General features: G+C 36.0%; 2 protein-coding genes across 4 annotated transcripts in view; one reads left to right on the forward strand and one right to left on the reverse strand.

Annotated features, from left to right (window-relative positions):
* The window catches only part of LOC116292176 (uncharacterized), a 116,196-nt gene extending 112,066 nt beyond the window's left edge, over nucleotides 1–4,130 (reverse strand). For all 3 annotated transcript variants that reach the window (XR_016121343.1, XM_031699441.2, XM_031699440.2), the window contains exons 1-2: nucleotides 3,654–4,130; nucleotides 2,572–2,615 (exon numbers count right to left, since the gene is read on the reverse strand). Coding sequence is in view for 2 of the 3 variants with exons in the window: in XM_031699441.2 (XP_031555301.2) it covers nucleotides 2,572–2,615; nucleotides 3,654–3,705 (96 nt within the window). In the remaining variant the exon portion in view is untranslated. The remainder of the gene's footprint in view (nucleotides 1–2,571; nucleotides 2,616–3,653) is intronic.
* A 10,474-nt stretch (nucleotides 4,131–14,604) lies between these two features.
* Nucleotides 14,605–15,420, forward strand: LOC148906728 (uncharacterized). The gene has a single exon (XM_089038113.1). The coding sequence runs from the start codon at nucleotides 14,605–14,607 to the stop codon at nucleotides 15,418–15,420; it is 816 nt and encodes a 271-aa protein (XP_088894239.1).
* The last annotated feature ends 5,036 nt before the right edge of the window (nucleotides 15,421–20,456 follow it).

Genomic DNA, 20,456 nt, shown 5'->3' on the forward strand with positions numbered 1-20,456 from the left:
GTCACTCCGCTTGTAGATTTTTCTAGCATTGTGTCAGATGTCTCGCAAACCCAAATTGTGGGGTTGCTCTTTGCCCTTGTATGTAAATATACCTTGAAAAGTTGTTATTCTTAAAATGGTTCAAATAAATCCAGAATCTTCCAGTCACTTTGCGCGATGGAGCCGCTAGAATCTCGTCCAGGCGTCCACTTTGTTGTGATTCTTGGTGTGCCAAGATGTATTGAAATTTTTGAATTATGATCGTCAGTATTATTGAAACTGAAAAATTTCAGCGCCTAGACTTTGTTTGGTCATATAGTAGTTAAGGAATGAAGTGAAACATTATATATTTTCAGCCATTCCGTGCCACTCGTGCCATTCCTCTGGAGCCGAATTCTGTGATTCAAAGAAATAATTGCACATAAAAATAAATCATAAAATTTTGGCCCTTTCCTTTAGAATATCAGAAAGATATTTCAGTGAGTGGTTCTTAGTGTATTCAAGATTATTTTAGCAAAGTTCCAGCTCAAACGAAAGAGTTTTAATTTTGGAGTGATTTTCGTCCAAGTGGCCCTTTAGAAGGAAGTAGAATGGAGTACAAGTTAACATGGTCAATCTTAATGAAGCAAAATCATATAGTAATTAAAACAAACGTTGTAATTATATATAAATGAAAAATATATCATAATCTGCCAACCTAAGAACACTTTCCTCAACAAATGAAATGAACTTGTTTCTGCATGTAGACACAAGCGCAAATATTTACTCACATTTTATAATAATGTAACTTGAATTGTCAAGTATGTAATAACAGATTTGTCATAAACATGTGTAACCTTATACTAAGTGTCGTTTAAATTAAAAATTGTATTTAATGTAAACCTTAAGTGAACCAACGGTCATGTAGTGTGTTCACCTGGAGAGTGTGGTCAGTTCGACCATTTGAAACAAATTTGTCGCGAAAAATACACTGATTTTTTATGATATAGCTTATAGTACGCACACTCTGATTGGCTGAAAACCTATACTCTATTTGGACGGTAAAGACATGGTTTTTGATTGACAGCTCACAATAATTACTGAAAGTTTCTCTACTACATTTTCTTCTCCAAGAAATCTGCACAAAATGGGCAATTTCTGTTTCACTAGCTGTATTTTCCCTAAATTTATGTTATAGTTTGTTTTGTTCTTACTATTTTTTCCATATATTCAGCCATAACGATGTACTTTCACTTGTTTTCTTTTTTAACTGTTTTTTTTTTGTTGTTTGATAGTAAAATTCGTAAAATCTTTGCTTACTTTTACCTAAGATAAAATAGCTGCCATTTTCCCCCAAGATTTGCTTCTAATTTTCTTCACATTTTTTGTCACAATAATCTGCCATCTTATTGGCTAGAATCATTTTCATTGTTTATTATCCAATCAAAAGTGATAATTCCATTTATAATTTGCACTGTGTTACACTTTTCTGCACATTCGTTGTACATTTTTCAGCACTGAATTTCACTATTTTGATTGAACAACACCACTTTAAGCAAATCAGAAGTGAGTAAATTTTTCATGTATGTTATTATTAAGTTTATTATAAACTTTTTTAATTTAAAATTCATTCTAAAGGTTAATTAATACTGCTAGATCAAATATTGATCAAGTAATTGATCTTTATATTCACCTCAATTCTTCAATATTCTTTTTTACTTTTTTAAGGTTAGGAAATAATTACAAAATTGTTAAGCTCTAACCTACTCAACACACGATAGTTGTGAAAAAGAATTTTATTGAGGAGGTAACTTCTGGCAACTCTAAACAAAACAAAAATAATGCAGTATAAAATCCAAAAGTGGGTCGGAAAAATTCTCATAAACTGTAGATCAAAAAGCTATATAAATTTTAAACAATTTAATAACTTTCAAGTCAACACACCAACACTACAGTACTTTAAACCATAATCTTGTTAAATTCACAAAAAAATGTTCATCATCTCTCCTTATTGTTCTGACACTACTTAATACTGCTAATAACCATGTTTTAATTGATCCTTTTAATCTAATATGGCCAGTGTCCAACATTAAAAAGCAAATTTAGAAGCATGGAATGGCATGCTATTTGTATTTACAAATATAACAAGCTTTAATGTAAGACACAACAATAACCATGAGCACCCAAGACAAATTTATTTTGCAAGTTTTAGGCTGTTGCTTTTAACACAAAAATAGAAATTTGTCAAAAAAAGGAAACATCAAGCATTTCTGTGAATATTAAATATGTCCTAACCACATTTATGATAATTAGTCCAATGCAAAGAGAGTTGTGTAAATAAATCAAAGGTCCTTTAGAGCTTACGCATTTATCATCAACTAAAGACCAGCAACAAAGAAAATCATATTTTCAGTTTTTATAGATTGGAAAACAATGGGCAAAAACTTGAACCTACAAGATTTAAACAAGGTTCAATAAGTTGCACCACCAAATGATGATCTTTTAGGAACAGGGATTGTAAATTCCTAAAGCTCCATGTGCCCCATTGGCATACTTGCAACAAATGCAAAGTTCAAAAGGAAATGCCATATAATTATTAGTTGCTAAGCTTACCTTTGTAGGGCAGCTTTGAGGTGTGAATGCCATACAACATGCCTCTGTGAGAAGAAAACAAGTAATAAACTTTTTGAGATAAACGTACCAAATAAGTTTAAGTATTAAGTTTATACACACAATGTGAAGATGAGAGTAGATCGATGAGACAGTTAAGGCGTTAACAGACTCATTCAAATATTAAATAATGAGATATAATAAAACGTAAAAAAATCTCTCTTTTTTTTGTACGTAAGGCTGTTTTTCTTTGATAAAAAGCCGAATGACAGTAACGGCAACGGCTAAGAGACACTTTTCCTGCTCATGCTACTTCAACTGAAATATTTCCATAAGCCTATTTCTTTCTCTTGCTAAAAATCAAATGTGGGTTATTCTCTCGTTGGTGAACTCATAACCATAACCTTATATTAGCTATGTATAATTGTAAAACGCAATTTTCTTCGTGGTCCATCATCTGTTTTAAAAAGAGAAAGAAATTGGATATCTGTTTTCCAGTCACATTACAAAAGAATGATTTTGACACCATGATAGAACAACTGGTATAACTTATTGGCTTCGAATCTGTACAGGTTAATATATTAAAGCTTGAGACTTTACACATAACTTGCATCGCTAACATTACAATAAATATTTTGGAACCAAACAACTTATGGTACTGAATGAAGTGTCTCTAAGAACCTCACGGATTGGATTAAAATTGCATTGAGAATAAAACTTATAAGAGGCAAATTTTCGGTTGGTCGCATTCATGATAGAATAAAACATAACTTAAAGCCAACTTGGCACCTTAACTATTACATTTTGATAGCACTTTTCATGTAAACTATTTTACTAAAATTACTATTTTCAGTTAAAACTTAAGTTTTTCTATAAAACCAATCAAACTTGAAAGAATACGAATGTGATACAAAACATAAAAGTAGTGATCCTACATTTTTTATAAGTCTTTAAGACATGAATATAGGCCAAATTTTAGCTTATATCTCTAAATCTCAGTTAAACTTAGACTGAAGCGATAGCGATCCTTATCTCTTGCTTAGAGCAAAGCTTTGTTGGCGCAAAGTATGGTTAAAATACGGTACCTGTTTTGGATGAGGTGACTTGAAGCGAGGAGTCAGTGGTCGACGAACTCATGTCGCAGACCAGTCGCCAGGAATCACTTCGCCCTCAAGGGAGTCAAGGTGATCTGCACTTTTACCACTTACGCTCTCAGTATATGGGCTCCAGTAGAAAAAAACTTTCTTGAGATACTTAAGACTCCCAGTGTTATATTCCTGCTTCGTTCGAGTTCGATTAAGACGAACAATTGTCTACACATTCATAATTTTGCAAATAAAGAGAATCTGATACAACTTTTAGGCTAACAGACAGAAAGTCTGCATCAAGGTACAAAATTCGTTGCGTAATTCTTATCCACGCCGATTTACATTTCATCGATATAAAGATCTATTAACTAACACTTCCAATGAGGGTCCAATGGACGTAAATGTGAATTATTTAGACTAGAAACAGTAAAATCCAAAAATACATTCCTCTACCAAGAACTATCCACCAACTGATTTACAACAGTGACGTCACTGCTTAGCAGCCTCTCACCTCCAGTTTATACCGCGGAAACTCATGAATAATAAAAATACTCCATATTAGTATGCCATATATCACCTTCTTTAGATCATGTGTAACAGTCAGTATCCATTGTTGTAAACTGTTTAACATTAGTCTCCACGAGTATCCATGTCTATCCCTGTCATAAATATAGGTATCCACCAGTATCCATGCATGGCTATCCAAAACTATCTATCAGTATGTGGTCGCGAAGCAAAGCGACTCGGGCAACTTCAAAACTTTGAAAACCATCCGATTATCCATTTATCATAAAGGGCAAAATTCAAAGAAAAAATTCGTCTTGAAACGGCTTGAAACCAATATAATGCCCGTTGGCTGTCATAAGGCAGATTAAGGGGCAATGTTTGATTGTTATTCGAGCAAGAAGAATTCGTGGCAAGGATCAAAAAATCAAATTCGCTCTTCTTTCGAAGTTAGATAGGCCATTATTAGATATGAATCCATGCGGGTGGTTGGTTTTCGAAAATTTTATTTTATTTTCTTTGAGAAAACGGCTACAGAAGAGTTCGACCGAAACCCAAGCAAGAGACGCTCAAGAGGGGTGAAAATGGGAGAAGGGGTTGACACGTTCCAACAACGTCTGGTGGCCCCACACCTCTGGTAGCCCCTGTCCCAGTTTCTCCGCGCGCAATACAAGCTGTGATTACGCAACTTGGCAGGGATGGAGTCACGTGCCCTGTCAATCACCCCAAGGATTTTGGGTGTATGACGTCACATATTACGTGACTTGCTAAGATAACATTATCGCTAGTTTTTGAAATAAACCTTTTGTTTGACGTAATTGCACTACCAAGGTCTTTCTATGCCAACGCCGATGGCATCCAACCCCCCCGGCAACGTGACGTCACAGGTGACGTGACCTATAGTAGCGTTTTCTAGCTAAACCATGACGATAAACCGTCCACAACACCACTTACGAAGACAAAAGACAGAAATTGAACATTTCCTATGTCGTATTTTTACGCACCTGTGGTTACCCCATCGTGCCAAACGTCTGATGGCCCCACCTCTGGTGGCCCCTGTCCCAGTTTCTTCGCGGCAATACGCTGTGATTACGCAACTTGGCAGGGATGGAGTCACGTGCCCTGTCAGTCACCCCAACGATGTTGGGTGTATGACGTCACATATCACGTGGTCTGATGATTGACAACACAAGTCTCACCAAAGCTACCAAGTTTCATTACCATAACATGCTTCGTTAAGGCGTTATGGCCAAGGGGCCACCAGATGCGTGTGGGGCCAGGAGATGCGGGCCACCAGATGTAGGTGGTACGTGCTAACCTTACTTGGATTAACATACAAGAACATTGCTTCGGCGACCAATCTACTTTTTTTAATATTCCGAACGGCTTATTTGGATGACAAAACTGCCTGAATGTTCTTCAAGACTCCATCGGAATGTTCCAAATTTCGTCTTTTCCTAATTTTTCTACTAACTACTCATTGATTTAATACTTAAGAAGTTTTTATTAAACGTCGCTCGATCGAGTTTATAAGATTTTTTGCTGATTACCGCCGTGACTTTGACCTTTCTCTATCGAGAAGAAATTCCTCCAAAGCTTAAAATCTGAATCTCGTTTTGAATTCTAATGAAAAGTGCTTTTTTCGATGCATCCAGGTCGACCCACGAGTCTTATGAAAAAAATCTAAATATCTTGACGATTGTAAATAAGCGTTCCTGTTCACTTCAATACATCAACAAAAAAAGGTTTAACTCATTAAAATTTTAGTTCAGGGTTAATTTTATATTTTTACATCAACTTTGCATCTTTCCTTGATTCTTAAAATATAAATATTTCGAAGAGAAAACTGTGTGCGAGTGTGCGCATACTCAGTGGGTCGACAGTGCTCAGTCCAACATGTTTCATCAGCATTTCATTTCCTTATATAAATAACCAATGTAGTCTATATTGTATAAGAGTTTCGTACTTGTCAGTGTCGTGTAACGTTCGTAATCACATGATGTAAGACGATTGGCCATTGTTTAAATATCGATCTGCTATCGTAACATCTTAGTGAGTGAGTGAGTGAGCGAGTGACATATTTGAATATTCAGATTCCTCACAATAACTCGTTTCTACGCTTCGCGTATCCACGAGTTAAAAAAATCGATAAAAAAGGCACTCGAACATTTTTTGCGCGCGCCTTTGTTATCGTATAAAGTTCCCTATGGTCGACATTCTTCCGCATTTATTTCTACAGAAACAAGGCGAGGAAGAAAAGATAATTCCAGACTATCTTTTTGATGAAAGGAAGAAAGTGTTCATTAAACTTCACTATTGTACAGACTACGAACACCTTAGTCAACGTTTCTTAAAGAAACTTAACCAGTTTACTGACGCAAAATTTATGTTCATTATTTAATTTCGTTTTATTTAAAAACTTTTAAAAGCATCATTCCTAGACAGAGCAGAAAAGCGAAGAGGCTGCTACTTTCGCAATTTCTTTCTTTATCTCTCATTCATGCTCAAAAACGTTTAGTGTTTCATTCGTGTCTCTTGTGCTTGAAACTTTTCACAATTCTACTTGTGCAATTCTACTTGTGCTGATCAAAATATCATCTCTCCCAACGTTCAGGGCGTTGTATCTCAAATACGCATTCCTTAAATTTCCCCAAATTTTGGTATTTTGTTAATCAATAAGCCCCAAAAGAGCCTGTTTATGAAATATAAAGCTTATTAACGCATAAACGTCGAAACTTATTAATAATATATTTTGCTGTTGAGTTCATTTACAAAACGATGAGAATGACATTTGACTTATCAAGCACCTAGCTTATTGTGTTTCTATGTAGTGTTTAAAAAACGAGTAGGAGTGTTTTATCAGGTATAAAAGCACGAGGCGTAGCTGAGTGCTTTTATACCTGATAAAACATGATCTACGAGTTTTTTGAACTGCTTAAAACACTCATGAACAATTTATAAGATTTTGGTTCAACTGGAGCCACCATACACGTCACGAACATGGATTTTTATACTTCGATAGAGATTTGACGTCACGGGCATGCGCAACCAGATTCAATAGAAGCTCCCACACGTTGGATATTGCGTGCCAAGGCAAAGACAGGCACGTTAGTCAAAGATCATTAGGTTTGACTATGACCTTGGCGAAGCTCTATGTCTTCATGTAAACTTGGATGTATACTTCATCCCTGATGACGTCATCCTCATAGTATTCGAGTGATCTTTATATAAAGATCACATGTGTCTTGAATACCAATGAAGAGGACTTTAACGGGTATAAAGGTTCATGCACGTGACGTGTATGGTGACTCCAGTTGGACCATAAGCGTGTTTTAACTTATTCATCTCCTGCTCGTCGGTTGTTGAATTGAAGAACTAAAACAGCCAAAGCAACAGCCCTTCTACTGCTTTATCAATATCAGTACATAGCTTTAAGAACCTCCTAGGCAAATGAACACAGATTTTTATTCAATTTATATGACAAAGAAGAAGTCGAACGATAAACTAGCAGGAAAAAGGGTCCCCCAAGCCTAAACTTTGTCCTTGCATTCAAACGAAAACTTATTTAATGGACCTTTGGCTCAGTTTATGAATGTTTTTATCATCATTCTTTCATCATATGAAAGATCATAGCGATCCCAGTCGCATTTCGCATGTTTTGAGTATAATCATTGGTAGTTTCACTGCGCAGTAAAAAGCCTAATTTTAGGCATGAGAAAGTTTACCTACCTGTTCTTCTCTTCTCCTTGTTCCCGAATGCGTTGACCAAAAAGCCCGCCAAAACTGTCTTTGGAAACCGGAAGTGTTAGGCTAACCATCGAATAGCTTCGTATGAGGTAGGAAAATAAAGCCGACGAGATATTTTAAGTTGAATTGAATTTTTTGGCAGGATACTGGTGCCGGCAGGATACTGGGCCAGACACTGTATCTAGTCACCGGCCCACTCTTTCTGATAGCGATACAGTTTTAAAATGATGGATCTTAAATGTTCTCAAAAAGTCTTACGCGTCTCTCTGCCAAGAAGGCAACCAATTCAATGCAGACAGGCATTAACCATCTGGGGTGTCTCCAACTACTCCCTATTGCCTTGTAAGACTTTATGTCCTTAAACACGTGTTCAATATAGGTTCTTCTCCTTGCTAGGTATCTGTTGAATTTTCTAGCTCGTTTTCTCGGTCTGTTTAGGATTCGCATCTGAACAGGTCTTACCGGAGTTAACAAAACAAAATCATCAGGATAGCTTTGATCCGCACAAGACCGTCTAATGAACCGCATGAGGTCAATCCTAAAGAAGGCTTTACATGCATGGCACAGATCCATCATCAGATCCATCATCATCCTCCGCAACCATACCACCAACACGCTTCACGAGCCACGTGTCATCAGTATTTTCTGCTTCAACACCATCATCATCTTCACGCCCAACACCGTCAACATCTACATCCTCAACACCGTCAACATATATACAATCAACACTGTCAACATCTAGTATATCCTCAACACTGAAAACACTCTCCAGTACCCTCAAGAAACACCAAATGAAGTACGCAGCAAAATCAACTCCTGAGCAATTTTTCGGATAACGCTTCTCAGCCAATCGTTTTGGGTAATTCCCGTAACCATGGAATCCATTGTATTCGCCAAGTGACGTCACTGGAAGAATCCACGCACGTTGTTGTAGAGGAAGCCATTTTGGATTTTCGATTACTTCATAATCCCTTGTAATCAGCAGCATATATTGAGTATTCTTAGTTTACTTTATGCTCTTTTTATTGGACCTTGAGATATGAGATTGTCGTATTTATCATCACATTGGAAGAAAAATCCGAAAACAGCCTGGTTTGTCAAAACTTAAATTTTTCAATTGCGAATTAAGTATAAAATAAATATTATCTTATCTTATCTAATCAGAAGCCAATAATTTAAGAAAGAATTCTTTTCGCGGTATTCAAGCAGTGAGCGCCAAAAACTACTTTTAAAAAAAAAATTAATAAATCACTTTTATTTAAGTGTCTAGTCGTTCTAGCGCTTTCGCACTAATTGGGGACACTTTTCACTCACATGCACTACCACTACATTTAATATTCTATGCACACAACGCTCAACTCACATGTTGATTTTTATGGAGGGAGGAAACCGGAGAACCCGGAGAAAACCCTCGTAGCATAGGAGAGAACAACACATCAAACAAACTCAATTCACATGTGGCGACCGCAGGGCTCGAACCAGCGACCCGACCCGTTGGACTCACAGCGGTGAAAGACGACGCGTTAGCCGCGAACGCCACCCATGCTACCCATTTCTTGAAGAAAGGCTGTTGTACGAGGCTAAAATCTCGTTATTCAGAAAGTTTTTAAACTTCAAAACTTGTTTGGAAGTGGAGATGACCAATGAAAGTGGAATCAAAAGTGTTAACCCAAAGCAAAAATTTTATTCGAAAATGAGGTTTTGGCAAATGCAACAATTCATCTTTGTACAATTGAAAATACCGCTTCAAACAGGCATTTTATCATAGTACATCAGTTTGTAACTGTTTAAAAAGGTCTTGAGTGTTAACCCAAAACGAAAATTGGGATCAAAACTCATACGAAAGTCTAGTTTTTGCCATTATTGCTCATTATTGAAAAAAATTTCCTCTTAATTGATAAAGACACGGAACTTACATATTTGCGAGTTAAGCTATTTTCTTTAACAGTACTAATAAAAAAAAGTTCGCAATTTTCTTGATACCGTATTGAATTATTTTAAAATTACATTATATACTAGTAAAAAAAAGTTCGCAATTTTATCAACTTTCATAATTTGCGAATTCTGATACAGTCTCTTATTATATACTAGTAAAAAAAATTCGCAATTTTATCAACTTTCATAATTTGCGAATTCTGATACCGTCTCTTATTATATACTAGTAAAAAAAAGTTCGCAAATTTATCAACTTTCATAATTTGCGAATTCTGATACCGTCTCTTATTACTAGTAAAAAAAAGTTCGCAAATTTATCAACTTTCATAATTTGCGAATTCTGATACCGTCTCTTATTATATACTAGTAAAAAATAGTTCGCAATTTTATCAACTTTCATAGTTTGCGAACTCTGATGCCGTATCATATTATATACTAGTATATGACAGCAAAGCATTTGTCCAAAAAAAAACCGATGCTTGAGATATATTTATGATTGGCTTCGACCAATCCTGGGGGGGGACTACCACCCCAATTTGGGTAGGGGTGTGCCGCCTGGACCTCAAAACCCTGACCCTATCCCAGACCTAAAAATTTGATTTTACATACCCTACCCCAGACTAAAACTAAGAATTAAACACCCTATCCCAGACTGAAAGTCGAAAATATGGTTTTACAATCCTATTCGCCAGACAAAAACGACCAAATCGTAACCCTATCTCAGACAAAAATGATACCCTATCCCAGACACAAAAGCCGAAAAACCATACCCTATGCGGCGGCACATACGGTACCCCACCCCCCCCCCCCCCCCCACCGGGCGACCAATGAGTAATTTCCGCAGAAAATCGTAATTTGCATAGGTGTTAGAACTAAGACATGACAAACTGATATCCATTTCCTTTTATGTTTGAAGATTTGACACTCATACATCTCATAGTGCAGCACAAGGATAGACGCCACCAAAAAGCAGGGAAATGATATGATACGGCATCAGAATTCGCAAATTATGAAAGTTGATAAAATTGCGAAATTTTTTTACTAGTATATAATATGATACATCATCAGAATTCGCAAATTATGAAAGTTGATAAAATTGCGAATTTTTTTTTACTAGTATATAATATGATATAGTATCAGAATTCGCAAACTATGAAAGTTGATAAAATTGCGAACTTTTTTTTACAAGTATATGATATAATTTTAAATTGATTTAATACGGTATCAAGAAAATTGCGAACTTTTTTTATTAGTACTGTTAAAGAAAAGTGCAAAATTCGCAAATATGTTAATTCCCGGATAAGACAGAGTTTCTATTAATTGGAACTAAACAGCAACTTTCAAAAGTTAACATCGACCGTATTACTGTAGATAATGAAGTAGTCAATTCTAAATCGTGCGTAAGAAACTTAGGCGCGTGGTATGATTCAACACTAAGTATGTCTGCTCATATAAACAAGACCTGCGGCGCAGCTTTCTACCATCTACATAATATAAGTCGAATACGCAAGTTCTTAAGCAAAGATGATGCTATTACGCTTATTCATGCTTTTATAACATCACGTCTTGATTACTGCAACGGCCTATTGTATGGTATTCCAGCGTGCCAGCTTAATAAAATACAGCGCGTTTTTAACGCTGCCGCGAGACTTATTTGTTGCGCACCGCGTTATTGTCACATTACACCACTATTAGTTGTTCTACACTGGCTACCAGTGAAAGAACGTACGCAATTCAAGATCTTGCTATTTGTTTTCAAAGCTATTAATGGTATCACACCTGATTACATATCTGAGCTTATCAACATAAAGGATAAGGAGAGTTATAACTAAGATCTAGTAAAGGTTTATTACTTGCCCCATTTAATCGCAAGACCAGGAAAACATTGGGGGACAGGTCATTTGCTGTGGCGGCACCCGTTCTCTGGAACGCACTTCCCGCAGACCTTCGCGCCATTAAAGATGTTAGTTTGTTTAAGCGCCATCTTAAAACCCACCTTTTTAAATTAGCATTTTGATAGTTTTTTTTAGTTTTTAGTATTCATCAATATATTTATTCATCTTATTTGTAAATAGTTTTAAAACACTCATGAATAATTCATAAGCTTATGGTCCAATTGGAGCCACCATACACGTCACGTGCATGAACCTTTATACCCGATAAAGTCCTCTTCATCAGTATTCAAGTGATTTTATATAAAGACACATGTGATCTTTATATAAAGACTACTCGAATACTATGAGGATGACTTCATCAGGGATGAAGTATGCATCCAAGTTTAGATGAAGATACAGTCAATTCAAAAAATGTTGTCGTCGACCAACTCAAGCCTACGCGACTGGACCCAAAGGAACTCTGGGTAGTAATCATTGAAGCCGAGTTGATTCCATAATTTTATCTGACTAGTTATGCCTGGTTTACAGCACCAACCTTCGTAGGCGAGCGGGAAATGTTGAAGGAGACGTTTTTTTAATGCCTTCATTTTTTCGAAATTGTGAACTGAATCATAACTACTTTCTTTTTTGCGGTAAAAAACCGTTACTTTGTTTTTCTTTCCCTAAACCCATACACAAGAATTCGATGGATTGTTTCTCGCCATTATTATCTTATTTCTAGCGGGAACAATCAATTCAGAATGAATATTTAACCGCTTCAATGATTTTTACCCATATTCCTTTCGGTCCAGTCTCGTTGGCTTGAGCCGTCGACGACAACGTTTTTTGAATTGACTGTATAGAGCTTCATCAAGGTCATAGTCAACCCTAATGATCTTTGACTAACGTGCCTGTCTTTGCCTTGGCACGCAATACCCAACGTGTGGGAGCTTATATTGAATCTAGTTGCGCATGCCCGTGACGTCAATCTCCATCGAAGTATAAAAATCCATGTTCGTGACGTGTATGGTGACTCCAGTTGAACCAAAATCTTATAAATTGTTCATGAGTGTTTTAAGCAGTTCAAAAAACTCGTAGATCGTGTTTTATCAGGTATAAAAGCACTCGGCTACGCCTCGTTTTTTAAACACTACATATAGTTATATATATATTATATTATTATTGTAATGCGCGCATGATCATTGTATGGAATGCGCGTACAATAAATGATTAAATTATTATTATTATTATTATTATTATTATTATTATTATTATATATAGGCCATTGATGGTTTTCTTTATCAAGGTCGTGATGAGCTTCTCACAGAACATGCTTTGAAAAATCTTTAAAATGGTCGATAGCTTATACCAACGATATGTGCGAGTATGTAATACAATCATTATGTTGAAAATCGTTAAATATTCTGAACGTGTAAATTCACTATACCTGCAATTACATTAACGTACATTTTCTGATAATGGCCACCAGTAATGTTTGCTTAACTCTGTAGGCTGTCAAAATGAAATCAGAGTCATCAAATGCTCTGCACAAGGCTCTCCAAGAGGTTGACGTGCAAAAGACACAAATAGACACTTGGAAAAATGAAGTCATTCAGAATGTTAAAGGTATGACATTTCACACATACCATGCCAAATCTCTGATTTTAAACTGTTGTACATTTTTTCACATTGTATTTTCAATTATACACCAACAGAATCGCAAATGATCCATAACTATAGTGAAAGAAAAGAGTTGGCATCGTTCGAAAGACAAATAGAAATGGCAAATTTCTCCATTGTACAAACGACGATGTCGATTGGGAAACTTGCAGGTAAATGAACACTGAAATCTGTTATGCCAACTTCTTACTTTCTTTACATACACAGGCTAGATTACGTCAATACCGAGGAAGGTTTGTGTTTTATTTCCACAATAAACACGAATGGTTGCTTTGTTTTGGTTGATGGTTTGATTGTTCGGTTGATTTACCTTATTATTGATTATTTTAAGCAACCAAACAACGCACCCGTTTACGCAAGAACATGCTTAACCATAAAAGCAAACTTAAAAGTCTTGTAGACGAATACAACACATTGGTCGACGAGAAGAACATTGGCAGTCAAGTGGCTTTGGAAGATGTGGAAAAGGGAAATTTTACATGGGACTCATCCTTGGGTGGTAATTTTTACTCTTATGCATTTAATCAGCTGTTGTTTCAATTTATCTTGTATACACACATGTATTTTATTTTGTAGAGACACCTATTAGAGTGAAAGCTCGATTAGTGAATCTTTCAGAACGCAGTCAGAGATGGGATGAAGAAATACAGCTTTTACTGTTGGAAATGAGAAATTTTCTTTCCTTCTATACAGACAATAAGGTCCCACAAGTAATGAAAGAAATAGCACAACTACGAGGTAGGTAGACTTTCATTCTTATCGTATTACTATTATTTGTATCGATTACATTTAATAAGATTGTTTTCATTGTCTGTGGATCATTTGCAGCACAATAGAGATTTTTTTGTTAATGTATGCAGCGGAACTGGAGAACCGCAAACTCGATGGTACAGATACGAAAGTACAAGGAAATAAGGTGAAAACTCCTCGACGTTCACATTTCAATTCTCTGTGCTCTTCCGGGAATTGTCCTAGTGAAAAGAAAAGCTTGTGAGAGAACTCGAATTTATGAAGCAAAAATGCTTGCACGCATATCTTACATTATACATATGTGTGCTGTGTTGTTTACTAACCGTGTGTTAAAACGTTTGTTTCAGCAACCTACGTGTAGATATACATTGTCAAATATAAGTGTTCCTGTTCTTTCCGGCCAGATAGCCTTACTTAACAAAGGGTTATACTTTAGCAAACATCAGGCGAAGAAAGCTATGGAGAAGTTTTCTACTATAAAAAATATAGAATTGGATAAGCTACCAAATGATTGGTATCCGATTGATGACGATGATCTCCTTGAAGAAGACGATGAAGCGAGTTCTGATGCAGAAGATGATATGTTTGACACATCCACGCCCGTGCTGTTACCAAATGAAAAATTGAGCGTGCCTTTACAATCAAACCTATCTACAGATACTGTGTGGGTATGGGTTTTTTCAGACGATATCAGCCATTCAACATTAGATGGTAGAAATGGCAGCAACGCTTGTACAGTTATTGCCCTAATACTTGCAGATTTGCTAAAGTCGTCTCAAATTCACCTTCAATTCACTAATATACTTCCACTAGAATGGTCAAACATGATGATATATTCCATTAGACAGGGGAACAATTTGTATGACCTCTCACGCAGCAGCTTGCCTCATCGCTACTTATCAGTCGCTGAAGCAGCAGTGGTTGTTAATGATATTATTGATGTTAACGTTTCCCAACCCTTGCCTGTAAGAGTTGTCGACACTCACCAACCCTCAACACTGAAGAGTAATATCAGCCAACTTTGTTTAAGTTCAGGAGATGATGAAAATAGTTATGCCGTTCTTGTCATTAACAATCTGAGTGTTCTTTTTGTTGGGATGAAAAGAAAGTTTGTAATTCTGATAGATACTCATAGTCATAACCCATGTGGTGCAGCCACAGTTCTAGGGACATTAGATAATATAGACGAGTTTGTTCCAATGTGTAAGGAAATTGTGAATATCAGAGATGATACTATGTACGGTAATTTTGTGAGTCTGACATTTAAAAACTGAAGTATGCGTGAACTATTGAGTAGTTTTGTGTCTTTTACGGTTTTAGTATATAACAGATTGTAAAGCATATTTAGTTTTATTAAATGTACACGAATTACGAGATTAAAAAAACAATTTCAAATGATGAACGTCTTACTTATCACTTTGGCAGTCTAAATGAACATTTCACTGATGGCTTTCCTTGTAAAAGGGAGTTGGTTCGATTCCAACAGAAATGAAATTGACTGCTGGAGTAGTAAGTTTCTGGCGGTTGATAACTGACACGGTTTATATAATTATGTTTAAATTTCGTACTCCTATATTAGTGATTAATCATCGCATTGACAGTGTAAAGGGACAGTTATCACAAGAGTAAATAAATCCGCCGATCCGCGCAAGTTTAAGCCCAAATCTGCGCCGATCCGCAATTAATTTCAACTCAAATCCGTATTCAGAAAACGACCCAAAATCCGCAATCCGTGTAAGAATGGTTTTCTTAATCAGTGACCCGCTATGTCTATAGGACCCGCGAATCCATTAAATTTTAACTGGAAGTCGCGGTCCGTGCGTTTTTTAGGGCCACCTCAAACCTATATTCACCCTTCCCAACAACAACACAATATATAGGCTTAAATAAAACAATTATTCATCGCCATATAATTTCAGCAGTTCATTTAAATTTCATATACTGGTAAGTCCTAAACAAATTAGCCTTGCCACGAGTTGAACCGGCAACCGTTTTTGAAAGTCGCCTTTTCCTCGATCTGTGGAGAAGGCCAGAATGGGAATTACTGCTTATAAAATAAGAAAATTTATGATGTTCGCATAGCTGAATTATAATTAATACTTCTAAAGACCACCTTTTCGAAATTTGGGCTATATGGTTTATTGGAAAGGAATTTTCGATAGTGCTAATTTTGTTTCAGCACTGACAAGAGCTGTTGCAAAGGCGAATGTATAAGTTAGAGTTAATTACCGAGAACGGAGGCAATAAGCCATATACATCCCGAGGGCCGCAGGCCCGAGGGATGTATAGGCTTACTGCCGACGTTCGAGGTAATTAAGTATTTTATTTATCAATTGAGAAGGTTTTCTATCAAATGTTGCTCATTATAAATGCGAACGGTCTATGTAGTGTTTAAAAAACGAGTAGGAGTGTTTTATCAGGTATGAAAGCACGAGGCGTAGCCGAGTGCTTTTATACCTGATAAAACACGATCTACGAGTTTTTTGAACTGCTTAAAACACTCATGAACAATTTATAAGATTTTGGTTCAACTGGAGTCACCATACACGTCACGAACATGGATTTTTATACTTCGATGGAGATTTGACGTCACGGGCATGCGCAACTAGATTCAATAGAAGCTCCCACACGTTGGGTATTGCGTGCCAAGGCAAAGACAGGCACGTTAGTCAAAGATCATTAGGGTTGACTATGACCTTGATGAAGCTCCATATCTTCATCTAAACTTGGATGCATACTTCATCCCTGATGAAGTCATCCTCATAGTATTCGAGTGGTCTTTATATAAAGACACATGTGTCTTTATATAAAATCACTTGAATACTAATGAAGAGGACTTTATCGGGTATAAAGGTTCATGCACGTGATGTGTATGGTGGCTCCAATTGGACCAAAGGAGGATGTTTCACTAGCATGCTTTGCGCGCCGTGCTCATTATGCATCTGTCTTTAGCGTTTGTTTGAAAAATTTCCTCTCGACGGCGATTTTCCTCGATTTTCTCGGCAACAAAAACAGCAGCCGTTCGCTTATTAAATATTTTCTGCATCCATACTGATGAACAATAGAAAGTTTGGACATTTCTCTGGGACCTAGTTTGGCATTTTTGTAATTTTTGCCATAGGAAAAATCAAAATATGCCGTATTAATGAATGGATAGAAAAAGATAAAAGTTGTTTTAACAAGCAAAGTGTTTGTAGGCTTTGAATTATGTGGGAATAAGTCGAAATTAAATGAAGAAAATTTAAAAAAGGACACACCTACACAAAGTATAGCCTTCATACTATGCTATATCCCTTAAAATTGTACTTTTGAGTATCTTATACAAATCTGATAATCTTGATTTTAAAATTCAAACGTATGCTTCATGCTAACAACGACAATGTAAAATGTTTTATTTTTTATTTTATCAATCGAAGGTAGTTTTATTCAAAGAGGAAAGAGTTAAGCTTACTTTTATTCACAGCACGTGTCACAAGCCCGACAAACAATTCAAGAATTTCCTTATTCTAACAAACTATAAACGAATAAATAGTCAAACCACTAGAGACTAATTTTATTCAACTCAAGAAAGCCAAACCTATAGTATTCCACAGTGCAGAAAGTGTAATTTTCTTAAGAACTCAAATTTACAAAAAGCTTAAAAGTTCAAATATAAAGGCAAGACATTCGAAGAAAATACTCGATCGAAGAAAGTAGATTGTATATTTTTCTCAAGGGTCGTTAAACAACAACAAACTTTACACATGGCTTTTGTATATTACCTCGAAAAACAGCTTCTAGATAAAGCTTTATTCACTGGCGATTTTATTCCGGAAAATCGAGACTGTCTTTGTTCAAAACGATGCAAGTCTTCTTTCTTCAATGAAAATGCCTGGGGAGATGGCTGATAACTGTCACAAATTTAAAACACGTAATACCAGCAAATTCAGTCTAATTGATCCTTTTTGACAATACAGTAGAGAAAGAGAAGATCTGAAGTGGAAAAGGGCTCACGATTTCCCTCTATAATCGCCATAGTCGAGTCCATAGTCGATGTTTTTGCATTGACATCAAAGCGAAAATGAGTAGATCACATGACTTTTCAGTGTGGTAATATAGTTGGTGGAGGCGCGCAAAGCATGCTAGGTAAACATCCTCCTTTAATTGGACCATAAGCTTATGAATTATTCATGAGTGTTTTAAATATAGTTATTAACCGGGTTAATAACTATATATTGACCTCGCGTTCATAATGAGGGTTATAACAAAAATAAAGCCTTGTGAATAACAAAGAAAACCGTGTCCATTGAGAAATAATTCATATAGCGCACTTTCCATGTAAATATGTTATACATGTGCTTTACCATTGAAGCTTAGATTAGTAGTAAATGATTAGAATTTCTTAGTTTTTAAAAAAGTATAAGCAATTTAAGCCCATCGTTTTTTACGTCCCCCGATAACTGCATGATAAGTGTATGTGTGGCGAGACTGAAGCCCCCTTCAACAGAAAAAAACAAACAAAGCAAAACTGAAGAATTAGATACTTTTGTTATTGTTTTCCATCGTGTTGACCGAAGAAACTCAATTATTCCCCCCCTAAAATTTTTCCTGGGTCCGCCCTTGCAATAACTGTATATATAATAAGTTATTTGTTTTCTTGATACTCATGATAATAACAGAACATCTCGTATTTCCTTTTTCATGTTCCTGTTTGCAACACGAAAATACGGACAATGATACAAATCAAAATGAAATTACTGGGGTGTCAGTGAAAGAGCATTAGGGACAATATTTGTTTTTTCGTTTGTTCGTTCGTTCGTTTGTTTGATTGCTAGTTTGTTCGCTTGTTTTTGTTGTTGTTGTTTTTTTTTGATTAATTAATTAATTCGTTGTATTTATTTTTTTCCTAAGCGCGCGCGAATTTGTTTAATTTAATGCGCGCGCACATATGCCATGGTTTGATCGCGTTTTTCTTTGTCAATTGTAACGTAATTTCCCTGAGGATGGCCGAGTAGGCCGAAAACTCGGAATTTATTAAAACTATGGTTGATAAGACAAATTGTTATGAATAAATATCTTGATATATAATATCGATACTGAATTCAGCAAGAGATGAATGAGTTGTGAAAAACGATATTCACGATACCATTCATATATAAAATGAATGTCAGTAAAAAGTGTTGTCAATGACATTGGTATTTACATGTTTGTCGTTGTGCTTCATTACATAAACTTATTCATGGAAACTATATCTCGTTTTTCAAGCTGTCGGAACGTCCATTAATATTGAGTCATTTTCGTGTGAGTGGCGGAAACTTTCGATAGTTACGAAACGGTTACGGCAGGAATTTTGAATGTTTTTATTGAGATTACTACGATACTGATTTATTTACATTCATATTTTAACAGGAAGCTTCTTCACTTACAAATGTGATTTTCAAGAAGGTCCTGATAAGTAAGATATTTTTACAATAATATGCAAAAAGAGAATTTGGAGGTTGAATATCGAAACAAGCTCGTTACTGAAAAGTCAACATCATTATTACTAGTATGTAAAATTGTAAAAGATGAAAAGTTCAGATTATTTAGGTTTACAGGTTTAAAAGAAATTCGATTTGAAATGGTTAATATTAGAACACTGTTTAAGAGTGTCACTCAGATTGTTCCATTCTTTCATGGCTTGAAACTGCATTGTTTGTTTTCCCCAGTTTGTTTTGGGTCGTGTTAAGCGAAACTTGCTTCCATGCCTCGTGTTGTAGCCATGCTCATTGAGCTTATTCAGTTTTAGATTTGATGATAATAATCTGTTTTTACATTTGAATATAATATGTAAACATCGATGGTAGTATCTGCGCTTACTGAGTTCCATCCAATTAAGTTCTTTCCGAGCATCAGATGCTGAGGAGCATGGAGGACGATCCAGGATGATCTTGGCCGCTTTATTGTGCAGGGTTTGAAGAGATTCCAGCGTGATATTATCTTTATCTCCCCAAACAATATCACCATAATCAAAAAGCGGTAGGACCAAGCTGTTGAAATACAAGATTCTAGATTTAAAACCCTAAGAAAGACGACGAGGAACCCGCCCCCTTATAAGGGAGTCCCCTGGAGCGACATATAGCCTCAACTTTATTTACGTAGCCTGTGGTCTTTTATTATTATTATTAAATTATTATTATTTTGTTCTCGTTCCGGTGCCAGTGGGTACATACACAAAAACTGATAGAAAAGAGGTCCAGACGTGTACCCAATGTTTAAGCATTGTGAAAAGTGTAGCCTACACTGGTGCCAGACTTCAAGACCGTGTGTCTTGACTGTTGTCCCTTTGAAA

The sequence above is a fragment of the Actinia tenebrosa genome, unplaced genomic scaffold, assembly GCF_029948245.1.
Source record: "Actinia tenebrosa isolate PJP-AT-01 unplaced genomic scaffold, QUT_ActTen_1.0 PGA_scaffold5__44_contigs__length_20552954, whole genome shotgun sequence".
NCBI classification, from domain to species: Eukaryota; Metazoa; Cnidaria; class Anthozoa; order Actiniaria; family Actiniidae; genus Actinia; species Actinia tenebrosa.

Excerpts from the sequence above, each read along its gene's own strand:
- LOC148906728 (XM_089038113.1), top strand. The coding sequence starts at position 14,605 with ATGGAGAAGTTTTCTACTATAAAAAATATAGAATTGGATAAGCTACCA.